Below are 19,330 nucleotides of genomic sequence, written 5' to 3'. Positions count from 1 at the left end.
ATAAAGTCAATCACCAGCCTGTATACAATTAGAATTGACCAATGTACTGTTTGAGGTTTGTGTGCATGCAATGGTATTCAACATGTTATATGGCCATACACACGATACACAGTTATTCATTAGAGAAAATTTCAGGGGAACATTCAAGCTCTCATTTCTCTTTCTGCCTCCTAACACTTCCTGGAAAAGGCTGTTTCTCTTCATGAGAACACTACTTTACTGCTCTGCACTTCTATAAATAATGCCATGAACATGATTAGATAAGCCCCCTTTTCCCAGGATGACCCTCCTGTGCAGTCTATGGAGTTTCTCACAATCCCACCCACGGCCACTTGTTGAATCTCTAACCAGTATACAAAGCCATGTTTCTCTGGTCAAGAAGCAAATGGGATTCCCTGCGGAGCCTTTATGGCTGTTTAATCACTTGGAAGAGTTTAATGCCAAGCAAGCAAACCCTCTCCTTCCCTCAAGAGCGAACATGTCAGACTAGGAAATGAATAAGTAGCAATAGTAGCAGAAACGGGGAGCACAAGCAAGCAGAATGAATCCCCATGTTCTTGGCACTCCAGGGTGAGAAAGAAGAAGTAGTATGTGAGGATGTGTTACTATCATTGATATGATATGAAAGCCATGCTACACTTTTTTCCCAATTATTTAAGAAATGCAGAAATAAAAGTCTTCTTTTGGAGAAAAAGATGTAAAGAATGTTTTTGTATGTACAAGATTAGGTTGACCTTGCTAGTAGATTACCACTTTTTAAGCAATTTTATCAAATTTTGATGTTCTTAAAGTACTTACTAAATTACAGCACAAGCCAAAAGGGAATAAAGAAATGTGCTCAAATTTTTTAAAAAACAAAAATAAACTTGCTCACCAATTCTTGGCCCATGTGTCAAAAAACTCATATTTTGAATGATAGTTTTAAAGAATGAAATCATTTTGTAAAGCTAAAAACTTACAATGATTAAAGCAGTATTTGTTTGTCAGTATGCCCCAGGTTTATATGTTTCATAATAAAAGATAAGAAAAAAAATCAGTAATTGTTACAGCAGTCTTGCCTTATTGAAACTCCCTGCAGTTAGAAAATCCATATAATCTAGCATTACACAAGTTATGTTTTGGAGTCTGGATAGCCAAATGCCAGGATAAGGTCATTGTTGAATTGAAGCAGGAAGCTACACAAAAAGAAAACGAATGGCATAAATTAACAGAAACTATATGCGGTTTTCAGTAACCAGACTATTTACACAATAGATAAGATTAACAAAACTCTTGCAAGTATTTCATTTTAACATTGCTTCTTAAAGTTCTATACAAGTATGTTTTGTATTGGATAAAACCCAGACTATACATGGCTTTCAGAGAAATCCAGTTAATTTATTATTCCTGCACGTTTTTCTGACACCTTTCAACAATGTGAGGAATAAGGCAAAGCAGGATCATTGCAGGTAGAACTGTGGAGCCATTTTCTCAAACAGCATGTGAGGCCAGAACACACATTAAAATTTTAAGCTCTGGTTTAGCAGCTTTGTTACATGCAACAAAATGCTAAAGATGCAGAAAATGATATAGACAATTTCTTATCCCTATTTCCTCACCAGTCTCTAGCTTTGAGTAACAGGCAAAAGAAAGTATATCTTCTATGGGTTTATGTATCCTTAGAATTTGCATTAGTGCAATTAGTGCACACCAAGTGCATCACTATCTCATTACCTTTAGGCAGATTATCACAGCAAGGACTAAGATTCTGAAGATAACTAAACCAAGAGTAATCACTCCAAATTTAATATCAAGTACATTAACAAAGCAATTTAAAAGAATCTATAACCACTACATACAAGTTGAAGATGTTAATAAATTATCAGAGAGGGTCATAAACAATTATTTATCTCCAAGAAGATTTATCAAATTGAATCATTTTTAGAACAATTATTATTAAGCCTTAATAAACCGTATATATAATGTAGGTAATTACTTTATTATCTTTTTCTGTAATCAGAGTTACAATTTTTTCTAACTTACATTTTTGAATTGCTAAATGATTTGGGAGCAATGCTGTAAATCCTTAGTCAAATGAAAAAAAAAGAAGAGAAGCTCTTGGTTGAATTTTAAGTCTTTTTTTCAGTATGTCCAATGTCAGTTTTTTAATTCTTTTCCTATTTCATATTTTTCCAGAGTACACTAAACCTACAATTCTGCACAGTTTTGTGGCAATCTTGGTATTAAGCAAATACTTTAGCTCTCTTCTTCACTCCCCTCACAAATTACACTGCACAGAAAGCATGTCGATAGCTGGTAGGAAACCAGATTCAATAAGTGCTGGCAGAAAGTTCTTCTGAATAGAAGACCAGATAAGAATAGATCAAATATGATTATAAATAAATTGTGCGTGTCAGCTTCTCCACTTCATGATTTGTTTTGCTTTACTTAATTAGTTAAAAACACACACATTTGGAAAGACAATACATTGAGTAATCCATAATGCAAAGTTTATTTTTTCAAACAAAAAAAGAAGTTATACAAAAGTTGTAGAATGCTAAGTTTCTTAAATCCTAACACATACCTAACAAGGAAATTGAATTAAATTCAGACCATCAAAAGCAATAAGCTAGGCTGACATTCATTTTATGAAAGGGATTATAGGATGTGGTTGCCTACAACAGCAGGGGACTGAGTTCAATAACCTAGGAGAACCCTGTCAGTCTTGTTCCTATTTGGATGACTTTTTGAGAGACACAGCAGGTATGAAGTAATAAAATAAATAATAATAAAAAAAAAAGATAGTGGGTTCTTGACCTTTTTATGCTGCATGGGGTCTCCTGTATATGCATGGATGCTGTTTGCATCTCTTCCATGTGTTTTAACAAATCCCACACTGATCATAACCTGTACAGAGTGTATATATAGAAAGTGGAGGAAAAATTTTTTTTTATTGTGAAAAGTATTTAAAAACACAGTAGGAAAAAATGCATATTCTATTAACATTTTTAGCAGGAAAATTTTAATATGTATTGTAAACTCTGAATGATTCTAGCTCTTCGCTGACCAGCAGTGTTCTATTAAGCATCTAATGAGTCCTCCTTATCTAACTGTGTAAGTTAGTAATTCAATTTACATTTGCTCTTAATTCTTCACATTAACCTTTAGATTCCTTCAGCGAAGGAACCTGTTTTTTCATAAAGACTAACTCAGTATTATGAGAACACCAATATCGTATTTCAGCATTGAATATTCAAACAGATTACATCTACCCTCTGATTAAGACTTAACTTTTTGACCTCAGGAATAATTCTAGTCTTTATTTAAATTTGAGATGCATTCACTTCTCACTTGTCAGGCTTTAGTCCATCAGCAGACACCAGGATGGATTAGTTTAATTAACAAAGAAATGAAAATATCTTTGGACTGTCTGGATTAATATGCTGTACAATTTATGACTTCAAATATTTACTACTAGAATATTTAACTCCATCCTTCAAGATACAGTTTTGTCTTGTCTAAATTTCTCATGTAATAATATACCAAAACTACCAGCACTTTTGAATTATAAGAATTATGAAGTTTTTGTTATAGTCATAATTACTTAGACACACTGACATATCTATGTAGTTACCTCCTTGGTCATACCCAAGCAATTAGTAATAAAGCAATTGTATTGCATGGGTATGAAGACATTTCACGTTTAAAGTTAAACATGCATATATAATTCAAATGACCTCTGCTCATTTATCAGCAAGACCCCACCATAACCACAATACCAAAAAATGGCATGGATAATATACAAGAGTTACAAACCAAGTGAACTTGACCTGAAAATTAGAGAGGAAACACTGAACACATTGGCATTTTTACACTGCATTTTTTTTAAAAAAAAGAACCTTAATGGCTTTCTATATCAGTTAATTTCTACAACGAAGTAGACTGAAAGACAGGGTAATGTATTTAACATTTTGTTCATGTGATACTGCTCAAAGACAACTTTAAAAAGAATTTTTGGGAATGGCACAGCTAAAAGCATCAACAGCAACTCATTAAAGGATTTAATATTGGTTAATAAGACAAAAAATACAGTCTGTGCCTCCAGAACAAACAGACAGTCATAATTTCAATGACTTTAAACACCAGCTACATAAGCAAAGGGCTCGAGGTCCTGCAACATCCATCACTTCTGGTTAATACTAAACAATCAAACAACAAAAACTGAGAAAAAGGAAAGAAAAAAATAACTATTTCTGTATTTTGACCAGAGATAAAACTGTTAGCAAAATGGAATATTAGGAGATGTGTTCCAGGAGAAAGAAGTTGCCACTTTTCCAATTCATATTAAAGCAAGCCGTTCCATCATTCCTACACTGCGCAGAACTTTGGGGAATTTTTCTGGACAGAATTGTTACCAGTGCTGAAATTGCTTCAGTATTCTGCCATCAACCACAGAACTGCTTTCTAAACTACTCTCATAATTTCTTGCCCAATAGTTTCTAAAGGGAATTAAGAAACAATTCTGATTATTTCAGATAAAAAGACTGCAAGAAGTATGAACAATACAACGCAGTGATGAAGAGTAAGAAGGTCATTCTTAACATAAGCAATTGCTTTAGTCAAATACATATTGCAAAGCTTTTTAGAAATATATGAAATTCTTAAAAGGAAATCATACCTGATACTCTTCTGTTGTATCGGTTAATGACTGGAGCTGCAAGATAAACAAATTAAAATCACAAATGCTATTCACTATTAAGAATTCAAAATCATCATCTTGAACAATCACAGTACATTTTTACAAATCCCATATGAATCCTTGTAAAAAGCTAATAAATGCTTTAATATAGAGCTTTCATCCATTTACCAGCCAATAAGTGCTTATTCAAAGTTAAAATTTGATTTTCCAGAGGCCACACTCTAAGATGAAGGGTAAGCAGTTTGTTTTTACCCGATTCTGAAAAAATATATATATGTATCTACAGAGATAACCCAATCTCAACCTAACATCAATCCCAAGCCTACTCAGCAGAGCACTATTACAAAATATTCAGGCATTTTAAGTGAGCTACACCTACATTAAACAGCTCCGTGAATTTTAAAAACTGATGGACCCATTAGCAAAAGCATTCTGATCTCCTCCACAGCATAAGCCAGGCAATGCTCCTATATCTACTCCAGACATTTACACCTGACCCAGGCTATCTTCCATAAAGGCATACCTCCATTCTTAAATTCCAAGAATTTGAAGACAGAGGACCCATTGTTTCATTGGTTCTCTGTTCATACTGTTAGGTATACAAGGTATTTAAACTTTATCTCAAATTGAAGATGAATAGGATTCAGCTTCCTGGTTTTACTTATTCAGATGCATTTCTAGATTAAGCCACCCTTCAGTAAACAGTATTCTCTCTCCCGTTTACATTGTAATCAAGTCAGTGTCTGCGAGTTGCACAAGCCTCAATACAACCAACCTTCCAAAACCTCACAAACAAATTCAGAACAAAACTGAAACATACCACATTATCCCTCACCCCTAACAACCCAAGTAATTTATTCTGAATGCTTCATGTTTTCCCAGTCCCTCTCCCCACCAAAACTGATAATTGCATTAGTCTGATACAACCTGTGACCTTCCTATTCCCTTCTTTAAATATTTAGGAATGAGATGAACCTTTCCACCATGTCAAAGTATATGCATTGCACACAGTCAGATTTAAATGCATGCTACCAACATCTTGACAGTCTAACCATTTTTCAGAAGTTTTAAACTTTTCTTTTCTTTGTTCCCATCTGGAGTATCTGAGCATTACCAGAATATGAATAACAATGTATTCTCAAGCAAATACAGAAGAACTCAGCTTCTTTTGAGTATGAAAACCACCTTAAGGCTATATTTAAACACATGACTGAACATACTACTGGAAAAACAACATCAAATTTGATTGACATTGTGTAGTTTTTTGTAATGATTTAGGAAATCAGAAGAGAGATGGGGAAAAAAGATATAATTCCTAAGAGTTATCAGCCAAATATTTTAACAAGAAGAAAAGCTTAGCTTAACAAGAAGCTAAGGATTAAAAGCAACTGCAATTTCTTCTATTAAGATCATATTTCTCTTCCCAGAAAGTATTCTTTGGTTTTATTTTAGCTAAAATTAGAAGCAGGAAATCATTCAGAAAAGTCTGTCATGGAGAACTCGGACTAGAAAATCGTAACAATCCATACTGGCCCTCTGATGTATGAATCACTTGAGCACAGGCACTCCTGATCTATCCACTTGTGAATATCAATGAGAAAAAAACCCACGCTACAAACTTCATTTCATGAGCAAAATTCTGCTGAAACCGCATGAACATCACCATCCTTTAAAAGTATTCACTGTCAATTAAGTACATTTATTTGGTGGAAAAAATAAAGACTTCACCCATGAAGAGTGTTTTAAAGCATACCATGCTGCTAGCATTTTCTATGGAGGCCAATTTCATAGGTTTTACCATCGTTTAATTACTTAGAGTATACAGAGTGAATGCTTGCAACCTAGTCCAGAAACAAAAGCACCAAAACCATCTTTAAAAGCGATATGAGCACTGTAAGAATGGCCTGGGCTCAAAACCCTTCTTATTTAAACAAGCTACATGTATATCACTTGAGTTACTTTTAGAATCTGAACAGCAGTCAGGATAATTTTTTAAACTAGTCTAGATTATAACATGGTATGTCAGGGTTTGGTTTTCTTTAATAATATTGCTAAAGATTATTTTGAGTTTTACAACCTAATCTATATTAAGTCCACATTTCTGTAGCACAGCATAACCTATATAGGAATACGAGTGAAGTGGTATGTTTCATACTTCAGCTTGAAGAGACTCAAAACTCTATGCCAAACCTGAGAACCCATGAAAGTATTTTCAAACATTTAACCAGTTTTTGACAGCAGCAATCTTTCCTGCAAATAAGGACGGCACATATTTATCACTTGTCAAAGGACACAGCAGATGCAATAAATTTGCATTGGCTTAAGTGGAGACAAGCACTTGGAAGACAGATCCATTCTGCATTATTAAACAAACCACAAACTCATGCAAACCTCAGAACTGAAAATGGTCATAAGTTTTTGCCCTGTTCTTATTCTTCCATAGTCATGTGCCTGTAGCCACCACTGGAGACAGCATACTGCCCTGGACAGGCATTTGCCCTGCAACAGTATATTCATTCTTGTCTTTAGCTTATTGAGCTAGTTCAACTGAGTAACTACCCAAAGATGATAAGCAGACTTGAACCTTAAAAACAGGAAAACTCACCTCTTATTATCTAGAAACAAAGAGACTAATGCCTACTAGTTCTAAGATACTGAAGAATAAGAGGACCAGAAACAATCTGTTCAGTTCCCACTACAAAGAAATGATTTACTACAGGAGAAATATTAAGTCCAAAACCATTTGATAAATTTACAGTAAAAACACCTGATCTAGTTCAAAACTGTTTCAATTAAATGATTAAGTAGTCTCAAATCCCGATTTGGATATTTTTAAACCAAGGTAATTTCCACCAAAATTCAGTTTGTCACAAGTAAAGATTAATCCAATTAAAAATGTGCCATGCCATTTTCTGCGTAGCAATATAAAAGTTAAAAACATGAATAAACATATACTGAGGTACAATCTTAAATAAGCAGCATGTACCGATACAACAAGTTATCCACTCTGGTTAGCAAAAGCTGAACTAAATTACATCACCCAAAGGTGAGAATCCAATTTTCTTCAGGAACTGCAAGATTAAATAGGTTTCCTGCCTGTTGATTAAATCATTATTTAAGTTGGTGCTCTGAATTACTTTCATGTAAATCAGTCCACACTAATGAGAAATCTTGTTCAAGTAATAGTTCACAAATACTTGTTTCTGTCCTGTTATCTGGAGTTTATTTTTTTTAGCAATAGAAAACAGTGTTCATCAGTGAGTAACCATGTGATCTTATTTCAGGCACTGTATTGCACGCACACTCTTTCTTCTCCACATTTTGATTACTACATCCATTACTCATTTATGTTTGAGAACATTTTAACCTCTAAACGGAATTGTTTAATACTGCTACAGGAAACCCTGACATTATTTGGGCACTGTAGGAAAAAAACCCCACTTTTCAAAGACTAAGGCTTCTTTTATAATCTTGATTGCTCTGTCCCATAAGCAGGATTCAGTGCCATCAAAACAGCATCAAGTTTTCCACAGTGGGGAAGAAAAAACAACAACAACAAACAACATAACCTTTTAAGGACAGTTAAGAGAACTATTATTCTGCCTCCACAAAGCATTTAAGATTAAATTAATAGTTTGCTTTTCTTTATACCAGTGACAGTTTTATACATGTATAAAATTTTAGGCTCACTTTTGTCTGTTGTCAGATGATGACTATTTTTATGCTAAAGAGATAAAATCTGACATTTCCTACTACAGAAGATTTGCATTTTCTTTTGTTCTGGCTTACCAATGAAAGGCTCTCTTTGTTTACGACTATTTTTCAGTACTGCACAGACAGTCTAGCCAATCCTACAGCATTCTCTTGTCTTGTCAGGAGCAGCACACAAAGAAAAGCCTGATATTAAGGGATCCTGGAGAGCAACTCTCCCAGAAAATGAAATAGGGCAGCAAGGACTAACACATTTACAGTTAACTGAACCCAGCTCCCAGGCTGATTGCGAAAACATGGCTAATTTAAAGCGAAGGAATAGTCATGGATACACTAACAGCAGTAACCTGCTACACTAGCACAGCCATCAGAGCACACATCTGCCTATACTGTAACTAGAATACAGTCAATCCAGCACATCAATCGGGTATCACTCAGTATGGTTGGTATCTTCAGCAATAAAAAGAAATTGTTACTTTGAAACAGGAAACAATTACATTTTTTGTATTCACATTTAGAATTTTCCTCCTGCACACCAGTGGGTTTTTTCTCAAGTCAGTTACATATGAAATGCAGAAATTATGAGATTAAAAGATTTTTGTGAGATGACAGTATTATAAACTCTCCATTATGTCAAAACCTCAGATGCAGCAACACTCAACTTCCAAATATTTCTTACCTTTGGCATAGGGCCTGCTTTTACTTAGGTCAAAAAGCCAAGACCCAGTGACCAAGTAAACACAACTAAAACAGAAGTAAATTAAACCATTGTACCAGAAGAGACTAAAATGGTCCAATTTCCTCCCTGGCAGCCAACAGCAAGCGCTAAGAGCCAAAAGACGCCAGAGGTGGAAAGACATATCAAGCCATACGTTCCACACTTTTGCCAAAACTGACTTGGGATATTGGTCCTACTCATCTGTTGCAAAACAGAAATCAGAAGTGTTTGCTGAATATCTGCACATATTCCAGACTGATCTGAGGCACAAACTTAAGAACCAGATAGAAATTAACAGGGGCTGTTTTCACAGAAAGAAGAGTTTAGGGGTTTCTGGCTCCAGGATTTTTTTATTTAGGCAATCAATTTTTAAAATCAGCTAGCTCTCTAGTTTAAAATCAAACACTGATTAAATATGAAATTATCAACTTTATGTCAATATCACTTAACTTCACTCAGCATTCTCCTTTTCATGCATTAGGAGAAAAAGAGAAAAAAAATAGGTGTTCCTACACATATAAATTTCTCCTTCTCATCATAATATTCATATCATGAAAAGGAAAAAAAAATGCTTTAAAATTTCCTAAATGGATTTTATTTCTCTCTTGTGTCTCAAAGGGTAACAAAAATGAAAATCATGCTTCAAGTCATTATATATATGTTGAAGCCTTGTTTACTTTTTTTTTTTTTTAATTACATCTACACTGAAAAGACCTCTCCCAAGTGCTGGCCAGTCAGTCTCACAATCATTCTTCTAATGTTTACAACAGACTGAGATCCTGGTAAATTTGATATTGCTACAGCTGAGCAACGGTCAACTGTAAATTCAGTTAGATTCTAGAATTGGTCACGAATTCCCTTGCCACAAAATTCTGTTCCTCAAAGGAAGGATCTTTTGCCGGAGCAGCAGGAGCAGCACCACCAAAAACGCTCATGGGAGAAGCAATGCTATAAAGATGCTTAGCTTCAGAATTTCAAAAACGCTTGATACAACCTTTGATCAGCCAGCTCTGCAAGAACGTCAGTCACACACACATTTGCTAATAGAAGACTGCACAACTTTCCCTCCTCAAAATAGATCTTTGTCATCCCACTTATTTATTTAATAAAAATGTTTGAATCACTTTTATAAATAAGGCAGTATCATACATTCTGTTAGTCTAATTCACAAATGTGATTTATATCAAACAGCAAATAGCACTGCTGCCATGCAAGCTACGCTACCACATGTTAGTGACTGTATTTTATTCCGTTTTCTCACATGAAAAATTAGGCATATAAAACTTCGGACACAGGGACTGCTATGTGGTAATGCTGGGAATCACTGACCTCAAACATACATCTAATTTTATACTTTCTAAAGGTGAAAGAACGGGCATTTCTCCAAAATTCTTTAGTGTGATTTAGCGCCAAGATTTTCTTTGAAATAGCCGATGGCTGGAGTTTGGCTCACTGTGCTTACCTTACAAGAGTTTTGACTATGGTTATAGGTAGGTATGAAAACTCAGCTCCATTTCTGAAGGAGTACGGGAAAGAAAAAGGACATAGATATTACCTGCTTTACCAATTCTTTAAGAAACAAATCAGACCAAAAATTAAAAACATTTATGCCAAACAATTCAACAATAAAATTATTCTCCAAATTACAAACCATATCTAAAAGACTGCTTTTCCTACAATGCCTGGGACCCCTTCAGTGTACTGAAAAGTGACTAGTAAAGGGCATTAGTAAACTTTTTTAAAAGTTATATTACTTCTGTAATAACATAGGTTATTTCTCTGTACTATTCACAAACTTCGTAAGGTTACAGAAGACGACAAGGCTTGAAATGAACAGAAAAATGACAACAATCATTCTCCCAGCTAAGGCTACCCTCTTCTTACACGTATGAAATACATCAAGATACACTGTGATAAGGGTATTAAATTCTTACAGAAAGGATAAATAAAGCTTAAAAGATCTGTTCAGGGCCACAAGGGGGAAAAAAAAAATCAGTGACAAAATTAGAATTATCATTCCAGGCACGAGTTTGGAGTACTAGACATTATCACTCTGTATTGCATACCTTAGAAACTCTATTTCCCCTCCTTCTCCACAAGGACTTTTGTTTTTACTGACTTCTGTGAACACTTCTTAATCACAATTGGTCGGGGGGGGGGGGGGGGGCGGGGACCGACACACCAATTGCTTCTGATCCTGGATACAATTTATAGTAATAGGCACACTAAGTTAAGTCTAGTGTGTATACAAAAAAAAATGATTTCTTTTAATACAAATCTTCAGTGTAACATTCTGACCAACTCAACAACTTTTTGAAGGTTTCTTGATGAAAGAGAGAACAAAGTTTACAATAGGTTGCATAAATTCAGTAGTACAGCACTCAGAGTCCAAAGAGCATAGGCATACAATACCGGTATGAATAAAACAAACCAGCAGCAATCGATGACTTCCAGAGTACTAGCACATTGAACTGTGGCACAAAATCATCCTATGTGAACAGAGACAAAGAGGGAAACAGAATGTACACAGTTCTTATTTAACAAGTCAGTTAAGATTATCAAAACATATGAGTTCACACTAGAAGCTATTAAAGCTGGAATACCAGAAGCAGAGTGGAGTATAAATCCGAGACGTGACTGTCTCTAAGGAATGTTGTACCAAGTTATGATAAGGAAGTGCTAGACTACAGCTGTCATACTGCTTTTCCACACACCAAGATGTTAATGGACTCACATCAAAACAAACCATCGCAACTGTGAGAAAGTTTGAAGATTCGAGAATCAACATTTAAGGATTTCTAGTAATTAAAATTTAATGCTATAACAGAAGAAAGACTTCCATCACCAGATACACAATTGTACTTTACTAAATACTCATCTAAACTCATTTTTGAATACATAAGTAAAATAAGGGGGTTCCTTGTGGCTAATACAAAGTTAGGTATCCATGACTTCCATTTGGATGTCCCTCCTGGACAGCAGCAAATTCCAGTAACCCCCTGCAGATCTCTGCTTGATAAGGTAGGGACTCTGAGTGGAGCTGCAAACTAGTAGATTTTGTCAGAGAGCTCTGGTCTACATGCCAATATATCCTTTGTTAAAGGAATATGGAAAGAAAGTGATAAGAGTTCTATGGATGCCCTTCTTTTTTTTCTCTCCTCCAGAAGAGGAGAGAAACTCAGGAATCTGGTTTGAGATGGATGGGAGAGATTTTGATGTGTCAGCTGAAGCATGCCAGATATCTGGAGGAAGACAAAAGGTCAGGGAACACTAGGAAGGAAGCGAGTTCTTTACAAAGATGAACAGACAGAGCATGGATAACCCAAAACAAACAAAAAGGCAGAAAAACAGAAACCACAGTCCAGGATTGCCTTTACACACACACAGTTAGAAGTTTTCAGTAAGAGGCTTTTATATTTATTAAATTGGAAAGCAATAACAAAAAATATGTTAATATTAAACACAGTTTCTCTCTCTACTACAGGAGAAGTTATAGAGGCATAGATATGTCTTCATTTTCTACATTAAAAAAAGAACTGTCTTAAGTAGCTAAAGAAAATAACATATAAAGCCAAAGAAGCAATACATCCTGGTCTCTAGATTGAATCAGTTTTTTAAATTTGGACTTAGAACTTACAGTAACAAAATGGAAAAACACTGTCCAGAAGCCTCATCTTAAAGAAGCTCCTGGTACCTGCTTTCAGAGCTGTTTTAAAACCCCTCTGATAGAAAAAATGTAATAACTTTTTTTAAAGGAAAAGGTAAGTCAACAAGCAAGATGTCTGTGTCAGTTAAAAAGATGTTTTACAAAGCTATTAAAGCTGTCGTACTTACATCAACATTAGGTTGGCTCTTTTTTTAAGATACAAAAAAAATTAATGTGCGCTTTGGGATGGACAGGCTTTAAAAAAAGCTGATACATTTGAGAAAACCATAAAATTTAACTTAGCTCTCTGAAATAAATTTGGGAAACCTCTGTCATAATGTCCTAGTGCAGTACTGCTATTGAGAGGTATGGTTTGTTTCTTTTAATTGAAGACATTTTAGAAAATAAAACACTATTTTAGTATTCTCATTCCATGACTGAATTTGCATGTTACAGGATACTATTTTGATTGTTTCTATCAGATATTAATTCAATACCAAAAAGGACCATAATCACATTATGCAAAGAACCCCTGCTCACAGAACTCAGGAGTTAATACAGCCTGACTGAAACGTAAGTCCAAGTCATGGGAGAACGAACAACTATCAAGCAGCATTCCGTATTATCTGACATTGCAGTGGCATTACCCACACAGCCCTCTCCTAATTCTTGCTGACGTGTTTCAGAGATCTAGCCAAACACCAAAGCTGGCACTTTTTTTTGTTTTCTAAGGAGTTGCTTTTCATGAGTGTAGTCTATATTATAAAGATGCAGTAGAGAGCAATAAGATGTGTGCTTGCTTTACAAACATGGAATTTGACAAATCCCCAGTCCTAAGGTACAACCTCAGCTGAAAGGACCCATTTGACAGTGATTAAAGATATAACTGCATGCTGACATTACAACAGAGATTGTTAGGGACTGAAATGAAAGAATTTTTTCAAAGATTAGAAAGACAAAATTATACAGTGCACAGAAAAGGAAGGATGCCTCACAGCTTCAGAAGAGTTGAGAAGAAACTGACAGCTCTTCGAAGAACTGTCAGAGAAGAGACCGGAGGGTACTGCAAGGGAAGACCCAGGAAGGCAGTCTGAGGTGATGAGTTAGAAAGGGAAATTTAAGCTTGCTCCTAAACTCAATCAAAGAGGAAGGCATTTCAGAAATAGGGAAGCAAAGGAGCCACATAACAAAAGTTTTAAGGGCCAGAATGATGTTAGGCTTATAAACTAAACATAAAGTAGATGATAAAAAAATAGGATACTGAACACATTTTGGAAGAGCCTTTTATGGGGATGTTCTGAAAATGAAAAAGCTAAAAAGAGTTAAAGATGATTTTGAAACTACAGACTAGCAGAATAACCATATGAGGAAGAAATAGCTGTAAGTTTCATTAAAATACATGCTTTAGACAGGAAGAGACAGTTGCATCTCATCTAGGGAGCCATGAAGCATCTCCCAAACAACAAGAAATATGGGCAACTCACCCACATGTCTTGGTGAAGCGGCAAAAGGAAGGTCAGCTTCTTCCTTTTCCAAGTCTCTAGACTTTTCTGTTATCTTACCAGTCCAGGTTTCAAATTTCACCTCTTTAGTTACCAGGCTGCCATCAGAGCAAAAATGGAAGATACTAAAGAAAAAAAATTTTTTTTAATACCTCAGGATATTTAAGACCTTTGAGATGTAATGAAGACATAACTTTGTTCTGAAATCTTTTTGGTAGAAACTTCAAAAGTGCTGTTTAAAGCAACATTCAACTCAGACTGACTCTTTTAAAGTAAAATTCACTTTTGTATTTCAAATGATTTTTACTACGGATTTGATTTCCAAGATACTTAGAAGACTTAACTTCATGTGTTCAGATCATTTAAAATGTCAGACCTTAAAGACTTTTGACTAATCTTTATCCTTTTATTGATGATAAGATGCAGTGTCGCTACTACATGTTACAAATTAACAACACTTGAATCTCTTCCGGTTTACTTGGAAAGCTGAGTTTCACTGAACATATTTGGAAATCCCAAGGATAATTTCCAAATAAGTCAAAAAATGTCAGTTAGTTGTGTTTAGTCAGTTACTCCATTTTGATCTTTTGCAACTGTGCCTCTTCCATGATGGACTCCTTGTGCCTCTTATAAAGGATGGCTTTCCAAAGCTTAGAGAAATGAGCTGGGTATGAGTCAGTGCAATGTGAATAAAACTGAAACAAACAAACAAAAAATAAGCTGGAGCTAAATATTTTATATATTTTCCTATTATAAAAAACTTTTATTCTGTCACAGCCCAGGGCCACTACTAAGTCTAAGGTACGCAAGTCCTTGCCCTAAAGAGCACAGTCTCAGTCACTCCTGACCTGCCAGTAAAATCAGCCACGGTCACGTGGTTTTTCCTTTTTCAGAAGCCTAATTAAAAGTCCCGCTATGATCCCAACCAACCAAACATACTACACATTATGAAAACTTCCACAAGAGCAATCACCCACTGCAGGCCTCTCAATCTCAGATGCACACAGGTAAGTCTGATTCTGCTGGGCACTTTGTACACTCCTTCCTAAAGGGAAAGGCACCCACACCCATGGTCTGGGACTGCAACACCAGAACTAGTTGTCTGAGGTTCAGACGGCTCCACCTCATCCTGAGATTATGCAGTCACTGCTGTTCTCCCCCAAACCTCAAGGGCAATTCTGCTCTCTACTGAGGTCTAGATCTTAAAAACACTATCCATTGAGTATTATCCTCAAGAACGCCACACAGCCAACCTCTCTGAAAGTATGCATAGATCACTGAAGCAAGTACCCTTGCTGAGGCCAGAAACATCTATTGTAAAATTAAGTATGAAAAGGGTGGGAGGCAGGCACATCACAATTACAGTAATAGCACGAGTGAATTAAAAAGTGTACCAGATTTACACATTTCACATATCCTGTCACTGGCTTTTCTATAAACTCTTCTCCCAAAACACTCATTCCCTTCTCACACTCCTGCATTCTGCCCAAAAGGATGACTAGCAGAAAGGAAGACAACTACAATTCCCACTCATATAGAAACAACCATTCTTTCTGTTTCAATTCCACACTTCCTCTATTATTTCCAAGATCTTTAATATATTTCTACTACCAGAACTTTACTTCATATTTCAATTCACCAGAGAAGCAAGGTAAACACACAAGTAATCTACACATCTTCACAGCTGGATTGCTGCTATTTTCTGGAAGCTAACTTTGGTTCTACAACACACTACAGTATGGTGCATCACTGATGTTCTTGTCATCCTCTTTTATTCCTAGTTTTTTGCTATCCCTCCTGTTTGGGATGAACTTTTCCTAATACTCCTCACAAGGCATGTTCAAATCCCAATTAAATACACATAAATACATACTTTTACACGGTCTTCGTCAATGAAGAACTCCTCAGATACCTCCTAGACATTCTATGTTTCAACTATTATCTATTGCATCATCTGTCCTTTAGGCAGTGGCATATCTTTTAAGGCACAGCCATCACTGCATACACTCTTAATATTTTTCTCAGTACACTTGGCCTTTAAAATAATTTTAGTAAGACATAATGCTGTATTTTTATCTGGACGCATAATTTAGAGTTGATTTCCTCCTATATGTAAAGAAAGATGATGACAGTACACAGATATTCTTGTGATTTAGCAATGCATAACAAAGAAAAAAAGAACTTTGACTATCTCCCAATTTCCATCAGAAACGCAACCCTAATTTTCCATTCACTGCACTATATTTTAAAAAGATTCCATCTGCTCTGTCTGTAGTACACATTAATATTCAGAAGACATCTGCAGTGTGCAGACCAAGCTTTTAATTGGAATCGTGTCACAGCTACCATCACACAACACTGAATGTAAAAGTTGGATATCTGCACTTGGCAGCTGCTTTGCAGGCTTATTATGAAGTCCTACTGAGACTGACAGTGACTTTAAATAATGTGGTATCAGGGTGTAGAAGGTATCTTAAAAAAAAAAAAAAAACACAAGTATTTACCATCTTGGAGCAGTTTTACCATGCCATCCATATCTAATATAGTTTACTAGCATCTTAAATTACCTAAAAAGCAAAGTATCATTTATATTCAGCCATAACTTTCAAAGAGAGCCACAGATTGATATAACGATTGGACACACATCTTTTATTACAAGAGATACTTAATGGTATCTAACTTCTATGCGAAGAAGGGCAAAGAGAATTGAACTACTGTGCAACTGAAACTGCGTAGCGAAGCTCAAAGCATTAATAAAATCTAAAACTCCAGCATTACTAAACATGTAAGAGGACCTAAATAAAAGAACGTAATTAATAGATGTGCTCGGTGATTTAAGACACTTTCTTGTAATGCCTGACAAATTATTCTTGAATGGATGATAATAGTTAGCCTTTTTTTTAAACAAGTTAATAGCAGCTTCATTTGCTTCAAATCTTCACCAATACACAGTTATATAAAGTCACATTTTCCCAACCATCTACGTATTTTCAGCTTGTAGTATTTCATAAGTCTCTAACAAACAGGGCAGAATGATCAGCCATCTACATAGAGGAAAAAGTAGATATTACATATGCACACACGAACTGAAGTTATCTTTACAATAAAATCAGCTAGTTGTTCTGCTGTCAAATGCAAACTGATTTTATATATACTGCAAGTTATTTAATCTCATCAGTAGGTAAAAGGGACATAGAAACATTTTAAGAACAGCAAGACTCATTTTTCATGAAATACGCGTTTTCTTGGAGAATTTGTCTTCCATTATCTTTGCTATAGTATCACAACAGACATTTTTTGAAAAATCTAAAAAAACTTCAAGACCATTGCTCCTAAGAAATAGATACATCACCACAAAAATAGTTATACAAGTAGAGGCAGCGTAAGAAAAGAAAACAATCAGAATCCAACTGTTTCAACTCCCTTACCCTTCTTTGATAGACTAACTGGCTTGATGGATATTGCTTAGCTTTAGTACAGCTTCTAGCACAGTAAGTCAATCACACTCAGCAGGAGAGAAGGACACAACTGCTTGTACTCAGGGCATACATATGTGGTCAGTCTCAGGCCTGCACTCACACTCTGTCACATCTTGCATATCCACCACCATTTCAGAACATGCTATGGCTAAACTGCAACTAAATCAGAAGAAACAGCAAGGTCTCGGTCCCAAGCCCGAGCACACAACCAGCTGAGAGACGACCACTGATCATATCAGGTCTTCCCGTCTGTTTTAGTGCAAAGTCAAAAATGTCAACCATAATTTCATCAGTGATATACAGTATCCTACAGACATCCTTGAGTTTGCACTAGAATAGAAGGGAAGAATTAACGTGGGGACTTAGGGATGAGATACAGTTTAAGAAGCTTTTCCTTTTGCCTCTTAGCTATTTACAGTCTCGGATAAAACAGACTGAGCTCACTCTCACAATCAGGTACTGCACTTCATGTGATTGACAGTAAGAAACTATATCTGAACTAGTTCTACAAAAGAGAGCAATTCAGAAGAAAAATAAGGGAGAAGGGAAGATTTGAAGAACAGCAGAAGCAACCAGCAACATTGACAGGACAGTGTTTTATGTGCCTCATATGGATGTTATGCAGCTGTACTTGTTGGGTCAACCTGAGCTCAGGATTGTATAATTGTAACTACACAAGTAGGATTTAAGAATAGCATCCCACGACTAAAATAGGAGGCACACAGAAGTCCCTGGTTCTTTGCCCGAGTCGCTTCTACTTTCGTTACTGATTTGGATGATGAAATGCAGCACACTTTCACAAGGTTTGTGTAAAACTGGTTTGCAGTCATCTAATTTGATCTATATAAAAGAGCAAGAGGAATTTCAATTAGGAAAACCAGCATCAAGCTTCACTTCAAGTTGATTCAAAGCCTAATCTCACACAACCCACATGTAAATCAGGGCATAGAAATACCTTTATATGCCCAGGCAACATGCTCTAAAAGCTCATTAAAACTCACGCTTTGTTTCCAGTTCAGTTCCAACGGTAAGAAGGCAAACAAAGTAACCTTAATTTACAGATAGAGGCATAAAGGGGCCCTGTGGTTTCAGACATCCTTTTTGCAGGTAGGTAACTATAAATTCTGACAGAGCCACTGTTTAGGGTTTGGGTTAGTTGGGGCTTTTTTTGTTAGGCTGTGGGGTTGGGGGGAGGGGGGAGAGAGGAGGAGGAGCAGAGAAATAAGTTAGGCTTCTACAATTTCTTACCACAGGGCATATTCTCCCTATTTACAAACTGAGCACTTTCTTGACTCCTTTAAAAATGTTTCAATGATGACCACACTTTATCATACTCACCAAGTACTTATTCTACTAACGCCACATAAAAGCTAACAAGCATCCACATCCTGGACAAACCTCAACATATTTACCAGCCATCTTAGCCACAACACCATAATAGGCATCTATTATCAGCTGATTACCTACAATAACCTCTACATCCTTGCCCAAGTCACTGTTTTCTAGAATACAGCACCCTATTCTGTAAATAATCACCACTGAAAAGATTCACTTTTGCCTGAACAGAGCTTGATGACCTTTCTCAAAAGATCAACA

General features: G+C 35.8%; 1 protein-coding gene across 1 annotated transcript in view; it reads right to left on the bottom strand.

Annotated features, from left to right (window-relative positions):
- Window positions 1–19,330, bottom strand: part of PRKAR2A (protein kinase cAMP-dependent type II regulatory subunit alpha) — a 77,455-nt gene that overhangs the window by 44,666 nt on the left and 13,459 nt on the right. The window contains exon 2 of the mRNA XM_064519071.1: window positions 4,658–4,693. Coding sequence (XP_064375141.1) covers window positions 4,658–4,693 — 36 coding nt within the window. The remainder of the gene's footprint in view (window positions 1–4,657; window positions 4,694–19,330) is intronic.

Source organism: Dromaius novaehollandiae, chromosome 12 (genome assembly GCF_036370855.1).
Source record: "Dromaius novaehollandiae isolate bDroNov1 chromosome 12, bDroNov1.hap1, whole genome shotgun sequence".
In the NCBI taxonomy this organism is placed as follows: Eukaryota; Metazoa; Chordata; class Aves; order Casuariiformes; family Dromaiidae; genus Dromaius; species Dromaius novaehollandiae.
The sequence above is the reverse complement of the archived record's forward strand: the minus strand, read 5'-3'. Positions and strand labels throughout refer to the sequence as shown.